Source organism: Doryrhamphus excisus, linkage group LG11 (assembly GCF_037039965.1).
Source record: "Doryrhamphus excisus strain RoL-2023G ecotype Guam linkage group LG11, RoL_Dexc_Guam_v1.1, whole genome shotgun sequence".
Lineage (NCBI taxonomy): Eukaryota > Metazoa > Chordata > Actinopteri > Syngnathiformes > Syngnathidae > Doryrhamphus > Doryrhamphus excisus.
The window spans coordinates 8,741,430-8,759,501 of record NC_136367.1 but is presented as its reverse complement, the minus strand read 5'-3'; the positions used below and the strand labels follow the sequence as shown (position 1 = coordinate 8,759,501).

The window sequence follows — 18,072 nt, the reverse complement described above, 5'->3', positions numbered from 1 at the left end:
GGGGCCGTGTATTGTGAGATTTTGGGGAACAACCTCCTTCCCTCTGTCAGAGCATTGAAGATGGGTCGTGGCTGGGTCTTCCAACACGACAACGACCCGAAGCACACAGCCAGGAAAACCAAGGAGTGGCTCCGTAAGAAGCATATCAAGGTTCTAGCATGGCCCAGCCAGTCTCCAGACCTGAACCCAATCGAAAATCTTTGGAGGGAGCTCAAACTCCGTGTTTCTCAGCGACAGCCCAGAAACCTGACTGATCTAGAGAAGATCTGTGTGGAGGAGTGGGCCAAGATCCCTCCTGCAGTGTGTGCAAACCTGGTGAAAAACTACAGGAAACGTTTGACCTCTGTAATAGCAAACAAAGGCTACTGTACCAAATATTAACATTCATTTTCTCAGGTGTTCAAATACTTATTTGCAGCTGTATCACACAAATAAATTGTTAAAAAATCATGCATTGTGATTTCTGGATTTTTCTTTTTAGTTTATCTCTCTCACAGTGGACATGCACCTACGATGAAAATTTCAGACCCCTCCATGATTTCTAAGTGGGAGAAATAGCAAAATAGCAGGGTGTTCAAATACTTATTTTCTTCACTGTACCTGCAGACAACGCGTTACGATGGAAACATCTAGCGTCTTAGTCTATCCCACCAGGCTCTGCTTCACCTTTGGCGTATTTGTTTAAGAAAACATGTTGATGGTGGTCAGATTGTCATCAAAACCTTTATTATTCCTTTTATGTCAAACATGGATGCAAAACTAAAAATGTTAGAATGTTGAATTATTGTGTTAAATTGTGCCAAAATAGATCAGATGATGAGGTTTGCGTGTTTGGAAGTGATCCCTGAAAGTAGCTGTGAACGCCCAGTTTCAGACATCACAGTGAGCCGGATTTTCTTATGTTGAGGTTTGAACTAACAGGCAGAAGTGGTCGGAGTTGCAGATTCCTGACCAACAAGAGAGAAATATGGGACTTTTTTGTGAACATGGGCAAAGCTGGACTAGCCTGATGCCTTTCTAACATTACTTTAGCTGCAAGTAGCAAGTTTATTCTATTTGTCCTAACTGTGATTATTTGGTGTAAGTAAGCTGTTGTCTGTGTAGCATTATAGAGTGTGCAGTGTGAAGGTCTTCCCTACATGCATGCAAATTACAAGTTCACTGATGTCTGTTCACAGACTTATTTTACTTCTCTTTGAACTAAATCAGGGGCGTGGGAGTATGACCAATCACAGCGCAGTGTGCGTGCCCAGAGGCGGGTCTCGGTTGCAATAAATTAAAACAGACCATTTTGCAAAGCCAATGAAAAGCAGCTGGAATAGGTGTGGATTCTGGAAGATCTAGAAACCTTTCTTTGTGGGTTATTGTGTGTAGCTGCTCTACAGGGGTATGCAACTCAATATAAAGGGCCTAAAAATAAGCATAATAGGTCCCCTTGAAGAAGCAGAGTATGATGCATTTACTGTACGGAGTTGTAACGACAAGCTAGTACGTACTCAGACAGTCCCATTATCATGTGTCTAATGTGTGACAGCGAACAGGTAGCACCAAATCAATTTGTGGCGGGCCACAATAATAAAGGAATGTAGGGGAAACACCAGCATAGGCAAACACAGAAAGATCTACACCTGGATAACACCTCCTTAGAGTGAACCGAAGAGCCAAATGCAAATGTTTTTGTACACTAAGGATAAGGATTTGACTCTGTGTGAGATGCCTGCAGTGTCATATTAATGAGGCTCATGATTGTGGCTGTAGTTACACTCCATGGAAGATCTCTTATTAGTTTGTGTAGAGATGTATCAGACTGATCCTGTTTGTCATTCGCTGTGTGCATACGAGTCCTCTTGTGCAGGTTACCACGCGTTAGAAAATACTGTAAGTGCACATCTTTCATCTGGCTCCAAGCGGACATCTGAATTGATAACGAAACATTGAAAGGCAAATTAGTGGTTTCATCCTAGCGGTGTGACAGATAAATACACCGGCAGCCGCTTGGAACTTGACGCATTCATTCCAGTAATAACAGACGCTCCACTTGACATGCTACTTTGCTGTATTTATGCTTTGCCCCGTCACTTCCCTGGACCCGCACACAAAATGGAAATGTCATACGCATTGACATTCCTTTCCATATGGTTTTGTTTCGCCCACTTGCCAAGCAAATGGAAAGCAGAGCTCGCTGCGTCTTGCCACAGATTGTTCTCCCCACCTCCTCTTCTCCTCCGAAACCCTTGTCAGTTTAGAAGCACTTTCTGCAGCCAGGCTGTGGAATGAGATGGATAAGTGTTTGAAAACATCATCTGCTGTGTCTCAAAGGAGTACACAGCCTTTCGTCATGAACCTTTGTCTGCTGTACCAGAACATGCACATGGATTCTATGGTACATTATCACTTAGTGATCCCTCCTTTATCACAGCTAATTGGTTCGGTACCAAATGTTGAAATGTGAAGTAGAATTTCTTCTGTATAAATGGAATATTTTCATTGAAAACCACCGTCTAAATATATTTTTTGACATTATTAGAGCCTTCTGGACATGAAATAACAGCCCTATAGTCACTTTCACACTCATATTACCCAACAAAGTCGCTAAATACGTGCCGCAAAGTTTGAGTGGCAGTGTGGTGACGGACGATATGTATTTATATATATGTGTGTATATTAGAATAATTTTCTTTGGAAAACAATAATTGAGAGGAATTGTGTAAATGATGTGTATAAATGTTATGTCATTAGAAAGCAGTGTGTACAGTAGATCTGCATGTGTAGTTTCCCCTTGTATTGTGTTTTGTCAGCTTTGTGGGTGCAGTAGAACTGTTTTATTTCTGTTCCTTGTCACACCAAAAGTCTTTTTTGTTACGTTGTTGTTATTTTGTTTTTTCTTCTGTTTTTGTTTCCTTCCTTCCTTTCGTTTCACCGTCATTTCCATTTCACCTCCTTTCCCACTCTCTTCAAAACTGTTCTCCTTTTCTGCACACTATTTCTCCCTTCTCCACCCCCCCACGCCACCCCCCTGCTGCCACTGTTTCCCCGTATTCCCCTACCCTTCTCCCTCCTTCCCACTTCCTTTTCCCGAACCCCAAGACGAAGCCCTGCCCCCTCTTCCTCCCCCCTCACTGACTCCTAACACTACTGACCATGTAACGCCAGGCTCCGGAGGTACAGCCGGTAAAGCAGGGCCCACTCCCTCCGCCCCCCGCGACGTCGTGGCTTCGCTGGTCTCTACCCGCTTCATCAAGCTTACCTGGCGCCCGCCAGCTGAACCACATGGAGACGAGCTAACCTACTCTGTTTTCTACAGCCAGGAGGGCACAAGCAGGTAATACACAGTCCACATTGTGGTTGTGGCCGCAGTGTAGCAATTTACCCACTCCTCTGTGGGGAACCTCCACGGGTGTCTCAGGGCACCCTGAAGTATCACATTTAACATCAATTCATTTGGCCAAATTTGTGGCTAGGAAGGGTTTTTATTCAAGTGAACAAACAATTTCACCTCAAACTATGTTTTGTCCTTGACCTTGTGGGAATATGCTAACTTTTGGTTGTGTGAGTTTTACGTTTTACATTCCAATGTGGAGTTCCTCACACGAAAAGCAGTGGTGCATGAAGTATACCCTATCAACCCTTGCTGTTTTAGGCTTATCAGCCATGGTGGGCTTTATGGACTTATTTATTCTTTCTTTATTAAATATCCAGAGTGTTGTGCTTATGAAAACATTGGCTGGATTTGAACATCTCCGTGAACTATGGGGGAATCTGGGCTAAAATGGAAGCAGCTTAGAAGTGGCAGGTCATACATTCCTGATCAAAATGTCAACATCAGTTGAAAGTTGCACTGTTTGATCTTAAGGAGGTTCGGAGTCAATGTGAAAAGAAGAAATGGGAGTGAGACAAAAACACTTTATTGCAAACAACCATTAAAGTGAAAGTTCATCAACGTTACTTCAAAATGTATATTTTCTGTATGGTATTCACACTGTCATGACCTCTTCATGGCAAAGGCAAAATTGCTTTCTCTATTTGAATGCAGTCGGATTGTTGTGCTTCATAAGCAAGGCCTCTGGCCGTGTCGTTGCTGCTGACGTCGGATGCAGGAAGATAGTCATTTTCCATTTCTTCAAGGATCTGAATTGGTTATGGAGCAAAAAAAGTCAAGTAGGAGACCCTAAAAATGTCTCCGTTCCTGAGCCGAAGGATCCAATTAGCTGTCACACCAAAGCACGGGGCGACCCTCGGCCCAAATGAAGGTTGTTACTGGTGCCAAGTGGAGTCCAATAACCATCAGACGGCAGAGAGGAGATGTCTCCTTCAACAACACAAAATTGCCTGTTTGCCTGAATTTTTTCACACAGCACAGTGGCCATGGGGGGGTTGGGCACCATCATGCTCTGGGGGGCTTTATCCTTCAATGGAATGATGGAGCTTCAGGTTGTGCAGGGGTGTCCCACAGCAGATGGCGATGTGGAGATACTGCAGGGGGCATCCTCGGTGACCGAAGGCCCTCTTCTGTGTGATAATGACTGGCTTTTTCAACAGGACAATGCCCACCTGACAATGGACTTCCAGAGGAATAACCTCACTTTTTTCGACAATCCTGTACGTCCCCCTGATGTAAATCCAATTGAGAAGAGAGCTTTACAAAAATTGACATCATTTCCAGACGGCGAATGGCCTTTGTGAAGCCAGGAGCATACAAACCTACAAGAAATGGTGGACTTCCAATATGGTGGCTCGGTAGTGAGATAAGCTATTACAGGTAGCAGCACCATCCTTAGCAGCTTTTCTACTACTTTCAAGGCGCCCCACTCCCCGTACTTAAGGTCCAACAGTGCAACATGTAAATCCTTGCAGTTTTTCAATTGGTCTCAAAACTGGATCACAAGTGTCTATGTTTTGATACTTCATAGATCTTCATAGACAAGTTTGCAGGGTTGAAGGATTGCGTTATGACTGTGAATTAATGCTGACTGTTAACTTATCAGCAACAAAATATGCTTTGTAAATTGAGGGCATTGCATGTGGAAATATATGGTGTATGAGTGTGTTTATTTGTGTTCTCGTCAGGGAACGAGTTGTAAATACCAGCCGACCAGGGGAGTTGCAGGTCACCATCCAGAACCTGATGCCAGACACCAAATACCGCTTCAGGGTTGTGGCCCACAACATTAATGGCCAGGGAGAAAGCTCTTCAGGGCTGAAGGTGGCCACCCAGGCTGAAGGTGAGACAAACGCATACCTACAACGGCATGTACACACACACACACACACACACACAGGCATGCAGTTCATCTGTGTGCACGGTAAACACCTCGGTTTGCTGGAAACCAGCTTGTGCTGCCTCACGGAGGAAAACAGGATACAATCAAAAGAAGCACACAAATGTGCAAATAAACCCTCACCCGTACAAATATTCACTCCCGTGCACAAACACGGGCTTCAAACAGGCTGCCACCGCTAAACACACGGACACAGTTGGCCTTTTTAAGGTAGGCCACCCAACAGCACACCAGAGAATTGGAGAGTTCTTTCCTCTTCAGCTGCCTCCTGTTTACATTCAAACATCTCTGAAGTCTTCTTGTGAATGTGCTTCATCCCTTCATCCCTTCATCCCTTCATCCCTGCGTTCACAAGTATGACCAAAAAAAAACAAACATCCCTCCATTCGGCAAAAACGAGGCTTTCGAGGTCCTCATTAAAATGTTTAGACTAGAGCAGACTTATGAATCATAAAGAAACGACGGGACTTAGCCGTGCTTTATTCTCTCTTTGTGTTGGAGTGTCTGCATACTCTTATCTTCGTTTCTAAAAGACTTGTGAATGGAATTTCCCTGCACTCGTCTGATGTCCCTTCACTCCTGGCAACGTTTCATTCACTGTCACTTTCACATTCAGTCTGTTTGCCTTTGTCCTTGTTTAGAGGGCAGACAGATGGATCAACGCACTTTTAGTGCCAGCAGGAGCCTCGCCCCCCACGCCAATGGGGGTGATAGCGAGCAGGGTTTACCTGGACACTATATATCTGTCTCATGTGAGCTCTTCTCTTCCAATTGGAGCTTAAATGTTTGACCTGGGTGCACACAACCCAGCTCTTCTTCAGAGACTGGCTTAACATGACACATCGGCTCTCAGCCTCCGTGCACACTGACAAATGGCAGCTTCTCCTTCCTGTCAGGAAAAGCCCGAGCAAATCTTACGATCCAAAGTGTGCGGACGTGTGGAGGCACTTGAAACTAAAATGCAGCGTTTTATTTCCCATCCCACAAAAATGAGACAGCATTGTTCTTTTCAATGCTTTCTTTTATTTCTCTGACAATGTCTCAAAACCACATGTGGAATTGTTGGGAATTCACTTCCGGAACAGATTCGGGATCCAACACATATGGTCATGGTTTTATTTCAATTGAACATGCATCAGATTCCAATTGAGTGCATCCCATAATCAGTTCCCAGTTCCACATGTCCAAAAGGAGTAGGAAGAAGCAAAGCTTATTAAATCCTACCCCTCCATCTGGTACTTTTACAATCAGTAACTGTTACATTTGTTCACTTCCTGCTTTCATAATACAGTTTAAGGGTTTTTTCTGTTTTATTTTAATAACGTACCTGGTACCTCGTAGGAGGTGATATGAGCATCCAATGCCATAATGGGTACCATAGTAAGTGTCAATATAGTGATATATATAGCACATCATGACTGGTTCAAGACTCTTCATCCTTGTATTTAGCAAACATCAACTGCTTGTATTGTTTCTTGAATTGGCTCATCGTTGTGCATTGTTTGATTTCCTTACTCAATCCATTCCATAGTTTGATTCCACATACTGAAATGCTATGGCTAGCATAACGTAGTCCTAGCATAGAAGTGTTTCAAATGTACTTCTTCCCTGAGATCATATTTCTCCTCTCTTGTAGAGAAGTATTGGATGACATTTTTAGCTAATTGCTTATTTTTAGCCTTATGTATTATTTTAGCTGTTTGAAGATGAACTATATCAGCAAGTTGAAGTATTTGTGATTTTAGAAATAAGGAATTAGTAATACATATAGCTGGATGTTAAAAGCGGACATTTTTAAAAGATAAATTGCCGTTTATCAACTCCTATAAAGTTAGCCACACAAACCAAAGTCTTTCTATGTAATCAGCAGTGTGACCAACCACACCACCAAGAGTGGGCGTGCCGGGAGTGGAATACATTAAAACAGACCATTTTCACCGAAACCACAAAATCCAAAGAAATACAGGTGAATAGGTGCAGATTCTGGAAGAACTAGTGTGTAGCTGCTCTATAAGAGTCCACAGCTCAATACTAAGGTATTTCATTGCTGAGAACACGGGAATGTAAACATGGAGGCTAGCACGATGATACAGTTTCACACAGAAGCTCAAGTGTTTAAAATCCTGTTCATTTCTGTCCTTTCTTTATCAGTCCAAGTGCCCGGCCCGGCCCCAAACCTGCTAGCGACATCGAATACACCAACATCCGTCGCTCTGAGTTGGGATAAACCCCTGACGGGCAATGGAGAGATCCTCACCTATAAGTTGTACTACACAGACAAAAGCCTTGGAAATGAACAGGTGAGTTAGACATGTTGCCAGTTGGGCTCTCTTATGGCAATGATTATTCTTTGACTACATAAAAACGTAAGCATTGGAATTTCAGTGCTTACCTTTTGAGGTTTTGATGGCTTGGGTAATTGGAAAATTGTGACAAGTGGTATACATTTGTACATATGTAACAGGCCATAGCAGCTCATACAGTATATGATCGGGGCGCTGTTGGATATGACACTGATTGGTTTATGGAAGTATCGTTTAAATGCATTGAATTAGCTTGATATTTACACACTTACTCACAGAACATAAAGCAACAAGAGTACACAAGTAGAATATGTGGAACATACAATGTAAATGTACCACACAGACTAAACAAAATAAACACTTATACACGAATATACATGCAAAACAATGCTATTTTACACTAACTTGTAACTTAACTTGAACTTAACTTCATGAAAGTGTGCATGCACATGGGCTTCCCAGCACCTCAATTACACATTAGTTGTAGCGGAGTCAAAGCTTCTCAATGATAACAGCAATATTACTTCTCTCTGTTTAACTGACAAAATGGCTGACAGAACATCCTGTTTAGTGCCGTTCAAAGTAAGGTACACCCGGTTCACCAAATAAAATACATTTTGTGTACTCTTTCAGTTTTTATTCAAATAACAATAATTTTAACAATAATAATAATCACAACAATACAAAATGGTTTGACATTAGACATCAAATAAGTTCCAACATTAGTTGCAAATGCTGAGTTGTGAATATGCAGGGATTGACTGTAGAGCGTGCCCAGGGCCTCACATCTGCGTCAGACATCCGGGTTAAAATCTCAGTGTTTTTTGTTTTTTTTTTTCATGTTCTCGCCATGCTTGCGTGGTTTTTGTGTGGGTTTTCCTACCTCATCCCACAAACATAGGTTAACTGGAGGAATGTTTAGTGTTTCCTGTGATTGGCTGGTCACCAGTCCTGGGTGTCCCCTGCCTGCCGCCCAGTGTGAGCTGGGGTAGGCTCAAATGAAGTCAAGCAGTATAGAATATAGAATATAGATGGATGGATGTAAATTGTGTAGAGGGGGTGCTAAAAACCCTCACTGCGGTGCATTTTACAGCCCGCACTATAAAATGCGTCTTCTTCTGCAGGTAGCCTCTATGACCACAGGAGTACAATCCAGCTGCTGAGGTGCTGCATTAGTCGGCCCCAGCAGTTGTGGCATGCCAAGCAGTGAGGCATTAAAAAGTCTTTAATATGATAATATATGAAACGCCATCCAGCGCATTGAGTAATGATGCCTCAGCTCCCAAGAGCGGAGGGCTTGAGATGAGCCAGTCGAACCTACGAAGTGGAGAGGGTTGCAAAGGAGTGCAGTACTTCAGGGACCTGGCCTATGGCACTAAATCTCAACCAGCACTAAAGATTCTTTTTCATGTATATGCGAGAGTAAAGTTACTGTAGACAATTATCTGACCTAAATTCATAATTTACAATTAGATGGCTGTGGTTACATGATTGCATTTGACAACCTAAGAAGTGAATGTAGTCCTAGTTAACCAACGTTCATGCAGCAGAGAAGATAACAGTATGCAAGTGGGACACTACTTACCCTATTGTGGTTATACTTATGGTTTCATGTATTTTGAACTTAGAGTTTGCACATTGTCCTATGTGTCTTTTTGTAACTTTTGCATGCGGCTGACTATCTTCCAGGATGTGGACGTTGACGGTCAGTCATACACCATGACCGGGTTGAAAAAGAACACGCAGTACAGTTTCCGTGTGGTGGCCAACAACAAGCACGGTCCAGGCGTCTCCACTGATGACATCACAGTCCGCACGCTGTCTGACGGTCAGTATATCGTGGGAACTGGAACTGTAGTCTGTTTGGTTTCATCATGTCATCGTGGAAGGGGAAAATCCAGCGAGAGTGGAGAATGAGACATGTTACCCACCTCATCAAGCAAACCCAGTCATCATCATCAGCCTTTACTGCGGGACATTGAACATCACTTTTGCCTGCACTGCCATTATTACTGCTGTTATTACATAGATAGATATAAAGTGTCTAGCTATCTCGCTATTATGCCTGTGAATATTGTCTTTCATCCAGGTCATTGTTTTCTCACGTCATACAGTATCTGTCTATCAGCAGTGCATTTTTGGCCTAGGAGTCTTCCGCGGGTAGTACAGCGTATGCTGCTATTTCTGCGTTTTTTTTTTACATTACTATCCCCCCACCACCACCACCACCATTAGCAGTGACAACCCATCACATCCCCGAACACAGCGAGGCAAAGCATCAGCTCCAGTATGCTGCGTGCGGACAATCGTGGCGAACTGACTTCCTGACAAATGCACACGGGGCTTCAAAGTCAACTTGTAAACTTTCCATGGAAAATGTTCCTCAGATTACAATTACAGACATCCACCACCTCCTGGTATAAAGTACACCAGGACAGTTTAGCAACTTTGACGCTTAAAATGTTAAGAAGAAGAGTTAGAATGCCATCTGATGTCCGGCGTTGTAATGAAAAGCTACGCAGGCAGTCCCATTACGGTATTATGGTTTTGGGAGCAAGGGCACACAGGGGGACAATATATGTCCCAATATATTCATGACGGGCCGCCACAAATACATTCATGAGAAGCATTGTCATGAACATACTGCTACATCAATAACTACAGGCCTAGTATGCCATTTACATAATATTGTGGTCAGTGGCTTCTGTCACATTTGAATACATTTGCATTTTCTGACAGTCATATTGTTTTCTTCTGCATCGCAGTGCCAAGCGCCCCTCCCCAAAATTTCACTCTGGAGGTTCAGAATTCAAAGGTAAGCCACAGTTTAAAAGGTTTCTATCTGATTTCCCTGAGCGTAAGCTGCTCGTTTTGTGAAAAATAGATAGTTGATTCCCTGCCAACATTGAAAGAACACAACAGTGCTTTGTGTGCGATTAGCCGCATGACACAGTCCTGCAGCCCCGGCTGGTTAAGAGGGTGTGTGAACCCTCATCGATCGTCTCATCAGCAGCAGGCCTGCCTGTCAGAAGGTTTTATCCTCTGTATCACACTCCATCAGTATAGTTTCAGCTGAAGACACGCTGCTGAGTGGGTATGCATGCTTCAGATTACAGTGGACGGGCAATAGCGGAAGTCCCATCATTTATAAAGAAGGACGGCGTGATATTAGATTTTGAATAGGAATCTTTCATGATCAAACATTTGGTGGCCATCACAGTAATAGTTACTTGGAATGTGTTTTTTGTCCAATTGAATCTTCAGCTCCATATTGTTAAGCAGCAAGTTCAGTGTCAAAGTCAGATTTCTTACTGTTAGATCCACTCTGGTGTTCCACTGGCTGCAACCTTCACAGCAGGCTCTTGATGAAAACAGGAAGCTGCCCCAGACCGCCTATCTTTTTTGCCATTACATGTTCAAACAGAGGGCTGCGGGCCTATTCCGCACATTTTTCTAAAGATGTACCTCAATCACGTTATGTGAGACAGATGGTGCAAATAGCGAGCCTTATAGCAGAGGGGAAGATGGAAACATCTTCGGGTGCATGCACTGACTGCAGAAATTAGTTTGAAGGGCTTTCCTCCTTCCTGGTCGGTATGAACAGAGCAAGAGAGAGAGAACTGTCAAAGCAAAGCCAAAAAAGAGCTGTTCAATAACCCTATCACACAGTAGCAGCTTGAGTGAGCACTGGCCACCCATGTCCAGGGAGAGCCAGCTGAGATTTGTGGGTTAGAAAGCACTCAGCTGCTGCTGATGATGTTCAGAAGAACATGAAGATAAGTTGTTTGATGGAAAGGACACGTATTGTCAGGATTTGTTTTTAGTTTCTCCCCAGTGACGCCCAAATATCTGGCATCCTTTACTTGCAAATGTTCCTTGTCTATTGTTTGTTTCTTTGGACCTGCGGTGTTTCATTTGGAATTAGTTTATTATGCATTGATGGAATGAACTGACCATAACACTGGGCCAATTTGGGATGGAGAATCACTTTTTCTCCTCAGCCTCCTTCATGTGACATTTTAAGCTGCGTTTCAAGGGAAAATGGACAAATGCAACAAGAAAATGGAAATTAGCTAACCCACTTAACACAAATTGAGTTTGTGCATTTTCCTCAAAGGAGCCAGGATGCAGCGTCTGTGTGTGACATGTTCATGCATTCATCCTTTGGTGCAACACTGTGGAAAATGGAAGCGCTGTACTTGATGCATTGTATCAATGCATGCTGTCATTTATGAAGCCTTAGCCCGCAGTCAACAAGTGTAATTTAACTTACTGTACAGTAGGAACAAAGTTTGTTGCGCTGACTCTCATTTGCCCTCCCCAGAGCATCATGCTTCGGTGGCAGCCCCCGCCTTCAAATTCGCAGAATGGGGAAATCACTGGCTACAAAATCCGATACCGTAAAGGATCACGGCGAAGTGAGACAGCAGAAACCACCGGGGGGACCCAGCTTTCCAAGCTCATTGACGGTAATGGACGCTGACTTTCTGCTTCTGTTACGGTCGAAGGGAAGAACAGAGAGGAACGTAGACCAACCATGACCAACATGTGTATATATACATGTATATATACATGTATATATACATGTATATTAGGGTGCATCCAATTTGAATGGGAAATGTTAAATTCACAATATCAATTTGGCTGGCATTCCAATTTTTTCTAATGAACATAAAAATGTGTTTTGCAAAGTTTTGAGGAAATCCATTGAGATTTAGGGGTGCCACCTCACACATAAACTTTTGTAAAATTTCAGAAAATGTGCAATTTCTAATGTGCAATTGCCAAAAAGTTGACCTGGAAATGTTGAGTACAATGAACTTGTATACACCATGATTTTCTATAGGGTTATCAAAGGGGGCCCAGACCAAAGACCAAGCTGAGACTGCTAGTCTGAAAGGAACTAGTTGTTGAGGGCAGCATCTTAGGAGAGCTGGTGGGTTGTGCTGCACAGTGCCTAAAATAATACATGGACAAGTGTATATCACATTATGTAGGACTACAGTACTACTCTCAATAAATATGAGGCATCAGCAATACTGTCTACTCTATATTACTGTTGTTGATGTTATGCTTGCTCAGCTATTAGCTAACTGTCATTAGCAAACTGTAGCTAGCTAATGTTAGCTACAGTAGAGGCAATGAGCACTAAATACCTATAAATATGACTACAAATCATTCAAATTACAAAGACAAAACCACAAATTAATATGTAATAGGAGTATAAATACCAACAAAAACATAAAGATCACCTTGAGCTGCAGCCTTTGCTGACCTCAAATCTCCATGGCGACCATTGAACTGTTCACCACTTTATTCCACAAAAACAGATGTATGGTGGCACCCCTAAATAATCATGGATTGGAAAAATATTTGGTATGGGTTGTTTCTACATATATTGGAACACTTTTTGTACCCAGCTATATCAAAATTCAATAATTGTGTTTTTTGATGCATGCATCCTAATGTATACATGACGTATGTATACATGTATATTCCTCATTCATTCATTTTCTACCATTTATCCTCACGAGGGTCACAGGGGGTGCTGGAGCCTATCCTAGCTGTCTTGGGGCGAGAGGCGGGGTACACCCTGGACTGGTGGCCAGCCAATCACAGGGCACATATAGACAAACAACCATTCACACTCACATTCATACCTATGGACAATTTGGAGTGGCCTATTTCCTAATGAATCCAACTTTTTCCTGAGTGATGTTTTCCTCTTTCCTTTTTCCTCTAATGAAACGTACTCAATTAGAGAGAAACATTCACAGCAGGGTCCTTTCATTATTTTTGTACTTGGTTTTGACTCCTTTTTGGACTTGCATGCTAGAAATGTTGCGTGAATTTGATGATTCTTGCCTCAATTAAGTTGTTTTGTGCCGTCACATCCCCCGGCTATCGGCAAAATCAATCAGCGATTAATATTACATGTTAGCTCAGCAGCTCGTATGGGGCTTGACCTCCTGCTGTGTGCGCATCAAAGAGAATATGCACTTAAAAGTTGATGATATCCTTTTGCTAACATTCTGGAGGCAAGAAACGGGGGGTGTTTGTTGGCTCAAATGAATTTAGGGGAGATGTAGCCCCGGGGACGTGGGTGGCGTGGCAGATTCAGAAGCTACCCCGGGGGTGGCCTGAAATAGTCGGTACAGGGAGAAAGTAGTGAGAAATGAGCATGTTGGGAGCAAGTGGAACACTTTGACAATAGTTCATTTTTCTTAGCGAGTGCAAAATGGCGACGGGTCATTTCATGAATACCAAAGCTAGCACCAGTCTTCTAGCCACTCCGTAATCCACACGGCTCGTCTGTTGTAATTAACGGGACATGAAGGATGACTGTAGGCCAAAAGAGTCCAACTTTGGGCTTACCAAAATCCTGAACCTGTAGGATTAACGGGGACCTATTTTGGTTTTGTTCAAGGTTTGGAACGTGGGACAGAGTATTCCTTCCGGGTGTCGGCCATAACCGTGAACGGCACAGGCCCCGCCACCGACTGGACCACAGCAGAGACGTTTGAGAGTGATCTTGATGGTAGTATTCACTGCCTTACTTCTTTACACGCACAAAATGTCCTTTCATAAACATTTTACCGCTAACCTCCCTTGCCAGAATCACGAGTCCCCGACCAGCCCAGTTCACTTCACGTCCGTCCACTGGTCAACAGCATCGTGGTGAGCTGGACGCCACCAGAGAACCAGGACATTGTTGTACGTGGTTACACCATCGGCTACGGCATCGGCAGCCCTCACGCTCAGACCATCAAAGTCGATTACAAGCAGCGCTACTACACCATCGAAAACCTCGGTGAGAAAGACAATTTGCAATGTGTGGGTTTTTTTTTTCTGACATTTAATTACACTGGAGGGGCTCCTTTGTGTCACACAGCCACACTCAAACACTAAGAAGACACAACATTTAAACATTTCTGATAAATATTATATAAATATATATATATATATATATATATATATATATATATATATATATATATATATATATTAGATATATTTATTATTTATTATATTTGATAAAGGGAGAAAACTCCACCAATGCTATTTAAAGGATGAAATAAGGAACATTTGTATTTACATGTCTTTAGTCAAAGGTTTGCTGCTGAAAAGATTTTAGCCTGCAGCTCTTTCTTTATTTGGCCTGAGGCCTCGTCGGCAAATAAAATTGGATAAGTAAAAATTGGACACCGCTGGCCTGAGTAGTGTGAAAAAAAGCATTAGTGGTTTAAAATATGATGCTTGTGGTAGCGAAGCGTCTACGTGTGTACGTTTAAAGCCTTCATTCCAGACACAGCAAGATGAATTGTATTGAAATGCTTTGTGGAGCTAATATCACCATTACGAGTTCAGTTTCAGCTTGATTATGTACATCAATTTGTCTTTCATGTCTCCCTCCTTCTCCCTCAGACCCCAGCTCCCACTATGTGATCACACTCAAGGCCTACAACAATCTGGGTGAGGGGATCCCTGTGTATGAGAGCGCCATCACCAGGCCGCAGTCAGGTATGGCACAAGTGTCTAATTCACGTTTGAGTGTGTGTCTTTTCATTCAAAGCTGGTGGTAAATTGTTGGGGTTTTTGCACCAAAGTAAGACATCCCAACATCATTTTGTGCCTATTAGTAGAAATGCGGATACGGCATCAGCAGACCTGCCAACATGTTCTGCTCACATTTTGACCTTTGAATACTCTTGTAACCTTGCAATTCCTCAGTTCGGGATCAGAATCCAGGGTAACGTATGACACAGACTTCCAAAAAATGCAACGGAGTAGACTATAAATGCTGTGATTGGTCGGCTTGTAGAATATTATTTCCATTCGTGGGGCGTACCGCCCGCTTCCACGAATCAATTGATTGAACATTGATTAGTCCCAGCTGCAATAACACAACCTTTCTCTCTCAATTACTATTGTTTTGTAGCGATAAACAAAGCTAACAACATCCAGTAATTCCACAAGATTTGTCAATATACAGATGTAATTGATATAGAAGTTTGGTCCCAGTATCGACCCCTGTGGTACTCCACATGTAATATTTAAACTTGCCGATGTGTATTCTCCAAGCTTCACATATTGCGTCCTGTTAGCTAGGTAACTTTTGACCCAATTCAAAACGAATCCTCTGATTCCAAACCTTGTAGTTAGGATGGTGTGATTAATTGTATCGAATGTTGTTGAATAGCTTCTCCATAAACTGGTCGATAGTTTGAAAATTGATGTTTTATGTTGGTTTTTGGGCAACACGGCGGTCGAGTGGTTAGCACGCAGACCTCACAGCTAGGAGGACCAGGGTTCGATTCCACCCTCGGCCATCTCTGTGTGGAGTTTGCATGTTCTCCCTGTGCATGCGTGGGTTTTCTCCGGGTACTCCGGTTTCCTCCCACATTCCAAAAACATGCTCAGGAAAACATCACTCAGGAAAAAGTTGGATTCATTAGGAAATTGGCCACTCCAAATTGTCCATAGGTATGAATGTGAGTGTGAATGGTTGTTTGTCTATATGTGTCCTGTGATTGGCTGGCCAGGGTGTACCCCGCCTCTCGTCTGAAGACAGCTGGGATAGGCTCCAGCACCCCCGCGACCCTCGTGAGGAAAAAGCGGTAGAAAATGAATGAATGTTGGTTTTTGAAATGCTATTATTATGATTATTACGTTATCGTTTCTGGTGTCATTAAAACCTGCAATAGAACTGCAGTTCCAGCGATAAGGTCTGATCTTTGTGTGCCTCACCGAACATTATCGTAATTGGCGCTACATTCAGGTTGGCAGGTCTGCATTAGGTGCACTGACACGGGTTAAGAAGGTTGATTCGGTCACGTTAACTTGCTTTAGGATACACTGCAGTTCTATTCCACTGCATTAATAAACATTATACAAACATTAATACACCATATCCAGCAAAGGAAACCAAATCATCTCATTTAAGTGTATCTAATGGGGTTTGTGTAGCTATAACACCCAAGCAGGACCTCTTAATAATCTAAATACCTCAGTGTTTGCTGCTTCTGTGTGTTTGATCAGAGCGCTGCTGCCTTGCCAATGAAAGGCAAAAAACGTCCATCAGTCTTAACTCATTGTGTGAAACCCTGCTAGTTACACTTTGTGAAAGTTGAGTTGACTGTACGAAGACAACCAGTTCATGCTCCCCGGAGTGCCCCACTGGGGGGGTGTGCATCTGCCCCCCTGTCAGATCTAGCCTCACAGCTCCCCATCCAGCCTTGATGGCGCCACTTTGTCTCCGCCATTGCTCTATTGCCCCGCTGAGAAGGCGGGATGCTCTATGACATGAATCACGTCAACGTCCTTTGAGGTGGGGGGTGGCAAGTGTAAGAGCACGCACAGCCGCCACGAGCCTCGCTATGAAATTCACCGCTCCTCCTCACATCCTTGTCGACACACACGGCACCGCACACGGCACCGCACACACCCGGACCCCCTGTGGTGGCTTTGGCAAACCTTCGACAGATCCAAACGTTTCCTCTCAAAGCAGAACCAAACCTTCCACCATCGTCTGCTGCTGCATCCTTGGGGGGGCCTTCCTTTCCTGCCAGTTAGTTCAGCTCGGGATTAAAAGACAAGCTGACCTACATAGATAGTACTTAGTACTTAGTACTTAGTACTTGGGAAACATTTGGAACTTGGTGAACTCCTGTTGAGAGGTGTCATCACATGACATATCCACATGAAATGTAATAAATCAGGGCTTGTACCCATCAGAGAGTCAGCCCCTTCATTGTGGTGATCAATTTGCAAATACTGAAGGTACTGGAGCGCTTGAATCTTCATCATGCTCACAGTACAAAGAGCATCTCACATCTCATAGCCGACAGGAGCAGGAAGTAGTTCAGGTGAGTCATCACGGATGACTGACTGAAGCATTTTCTGTTATCACTTAATGGAGGGCAGACCCTGAAGAAGTCAAGCCATGGCTGGGAAGGGGGGGGGCACCCTGGAGTCTACTTTGAATTAAAAGGTGTCTACAGACGGCTACAGTATATAAACTAGAATACAGCATTTCTTAACATGGCCGATGTTTCCCACAGGACTGATATTTATTTGTGGTGGGTTGCCGGGCAGATGATGTCGTCATCAAATTTGCATAATTGGCCATGACACGTGCATTGTATTTTTTTGTGTTTCATGACCACCGTATTTGATTTCACCGTATTTGACTTTGAATGCGTAACCACCACCTAACAGGAAGTACCAAATTGATTTGTGGCAATCCAAATGTATTCAATGTAGAAGGTCGGATGGAAGTTGAAACGTTTTATTTGTACTCGATAGAGCATCTTTGCCTTTCTGTCCCAGTAGTACTAGTACACGTAGATACAACAATGCAACTTGTAGTTGTAGATTTGTCTGTTTTTTTTCTAATAGAATCTTCTTCTCTTTCTCTTCACCCTTCCCAATCCCATGTTTGTTGTGCTTATGTTTTGTTTCACCCCCTCTCCCCTGCCCCCCCATCCTTC

The 18,072-nt window shown here is 43.2% G+C and overlaps 1 protein-coding gene across 8 annotated transcripts in view; it reads left to right on the top strand.

The window, feature by feature from the left end:
* Nucleotides 1-18,072, top strand: part of neo1a (neogenin 1a) — a 157,152-nt gene that overhangs the window by 124,983 nt on the left and 14,097 nt on the right. For 7 of the 8 annotated variants that reach the window (XM_058046023.2, XM_058046021.2, XM_058046027.2 and 4 more), the window contains exons 8-16: nucleotides 3,088-3,322; nucleotides 5,068-5,222; nucleotides 7,431-7,579; nucleotides 9,272-9,410; nucleotides 10,348-10,397; nucleotides 11,907-12,051; nucleotides 14,010-14,120; nucleotides 14,199-14,393; nucleotides 15,008-15,103. In XM_058046023.2, coding sequence (XP_057902006.2) covers nucleotides 3,088-3,322; nucleotides 5,068-5,222; nucleotides 7,431-7,579; nucleotides 9,272-9,410; nucleotides 10,348-10,397; nucleotides 11,907-12,051; nucleotides 14,010-14,120; nucleotides 14,199-14,393; nucleotides 15,008-15,103 — 1,275 coding nt within the window. The remainder of the gene's footprint in view (nucleotides 1-3,087; nucleotides 3,323-5,067; nucleotides 5,223-7,430; nucleotides 7,580-9,271; nucleotides 9,411-10,347; nucleotides 10,398-11,906; nucleotides 12,052-14,009; nucleotides 14,121-14,198; nucleotides 14,394-15,007; nucleotides 15,104-18,072) is intronic. The other variant, XM_058046025.2, reaches the window with a different exon arrangement.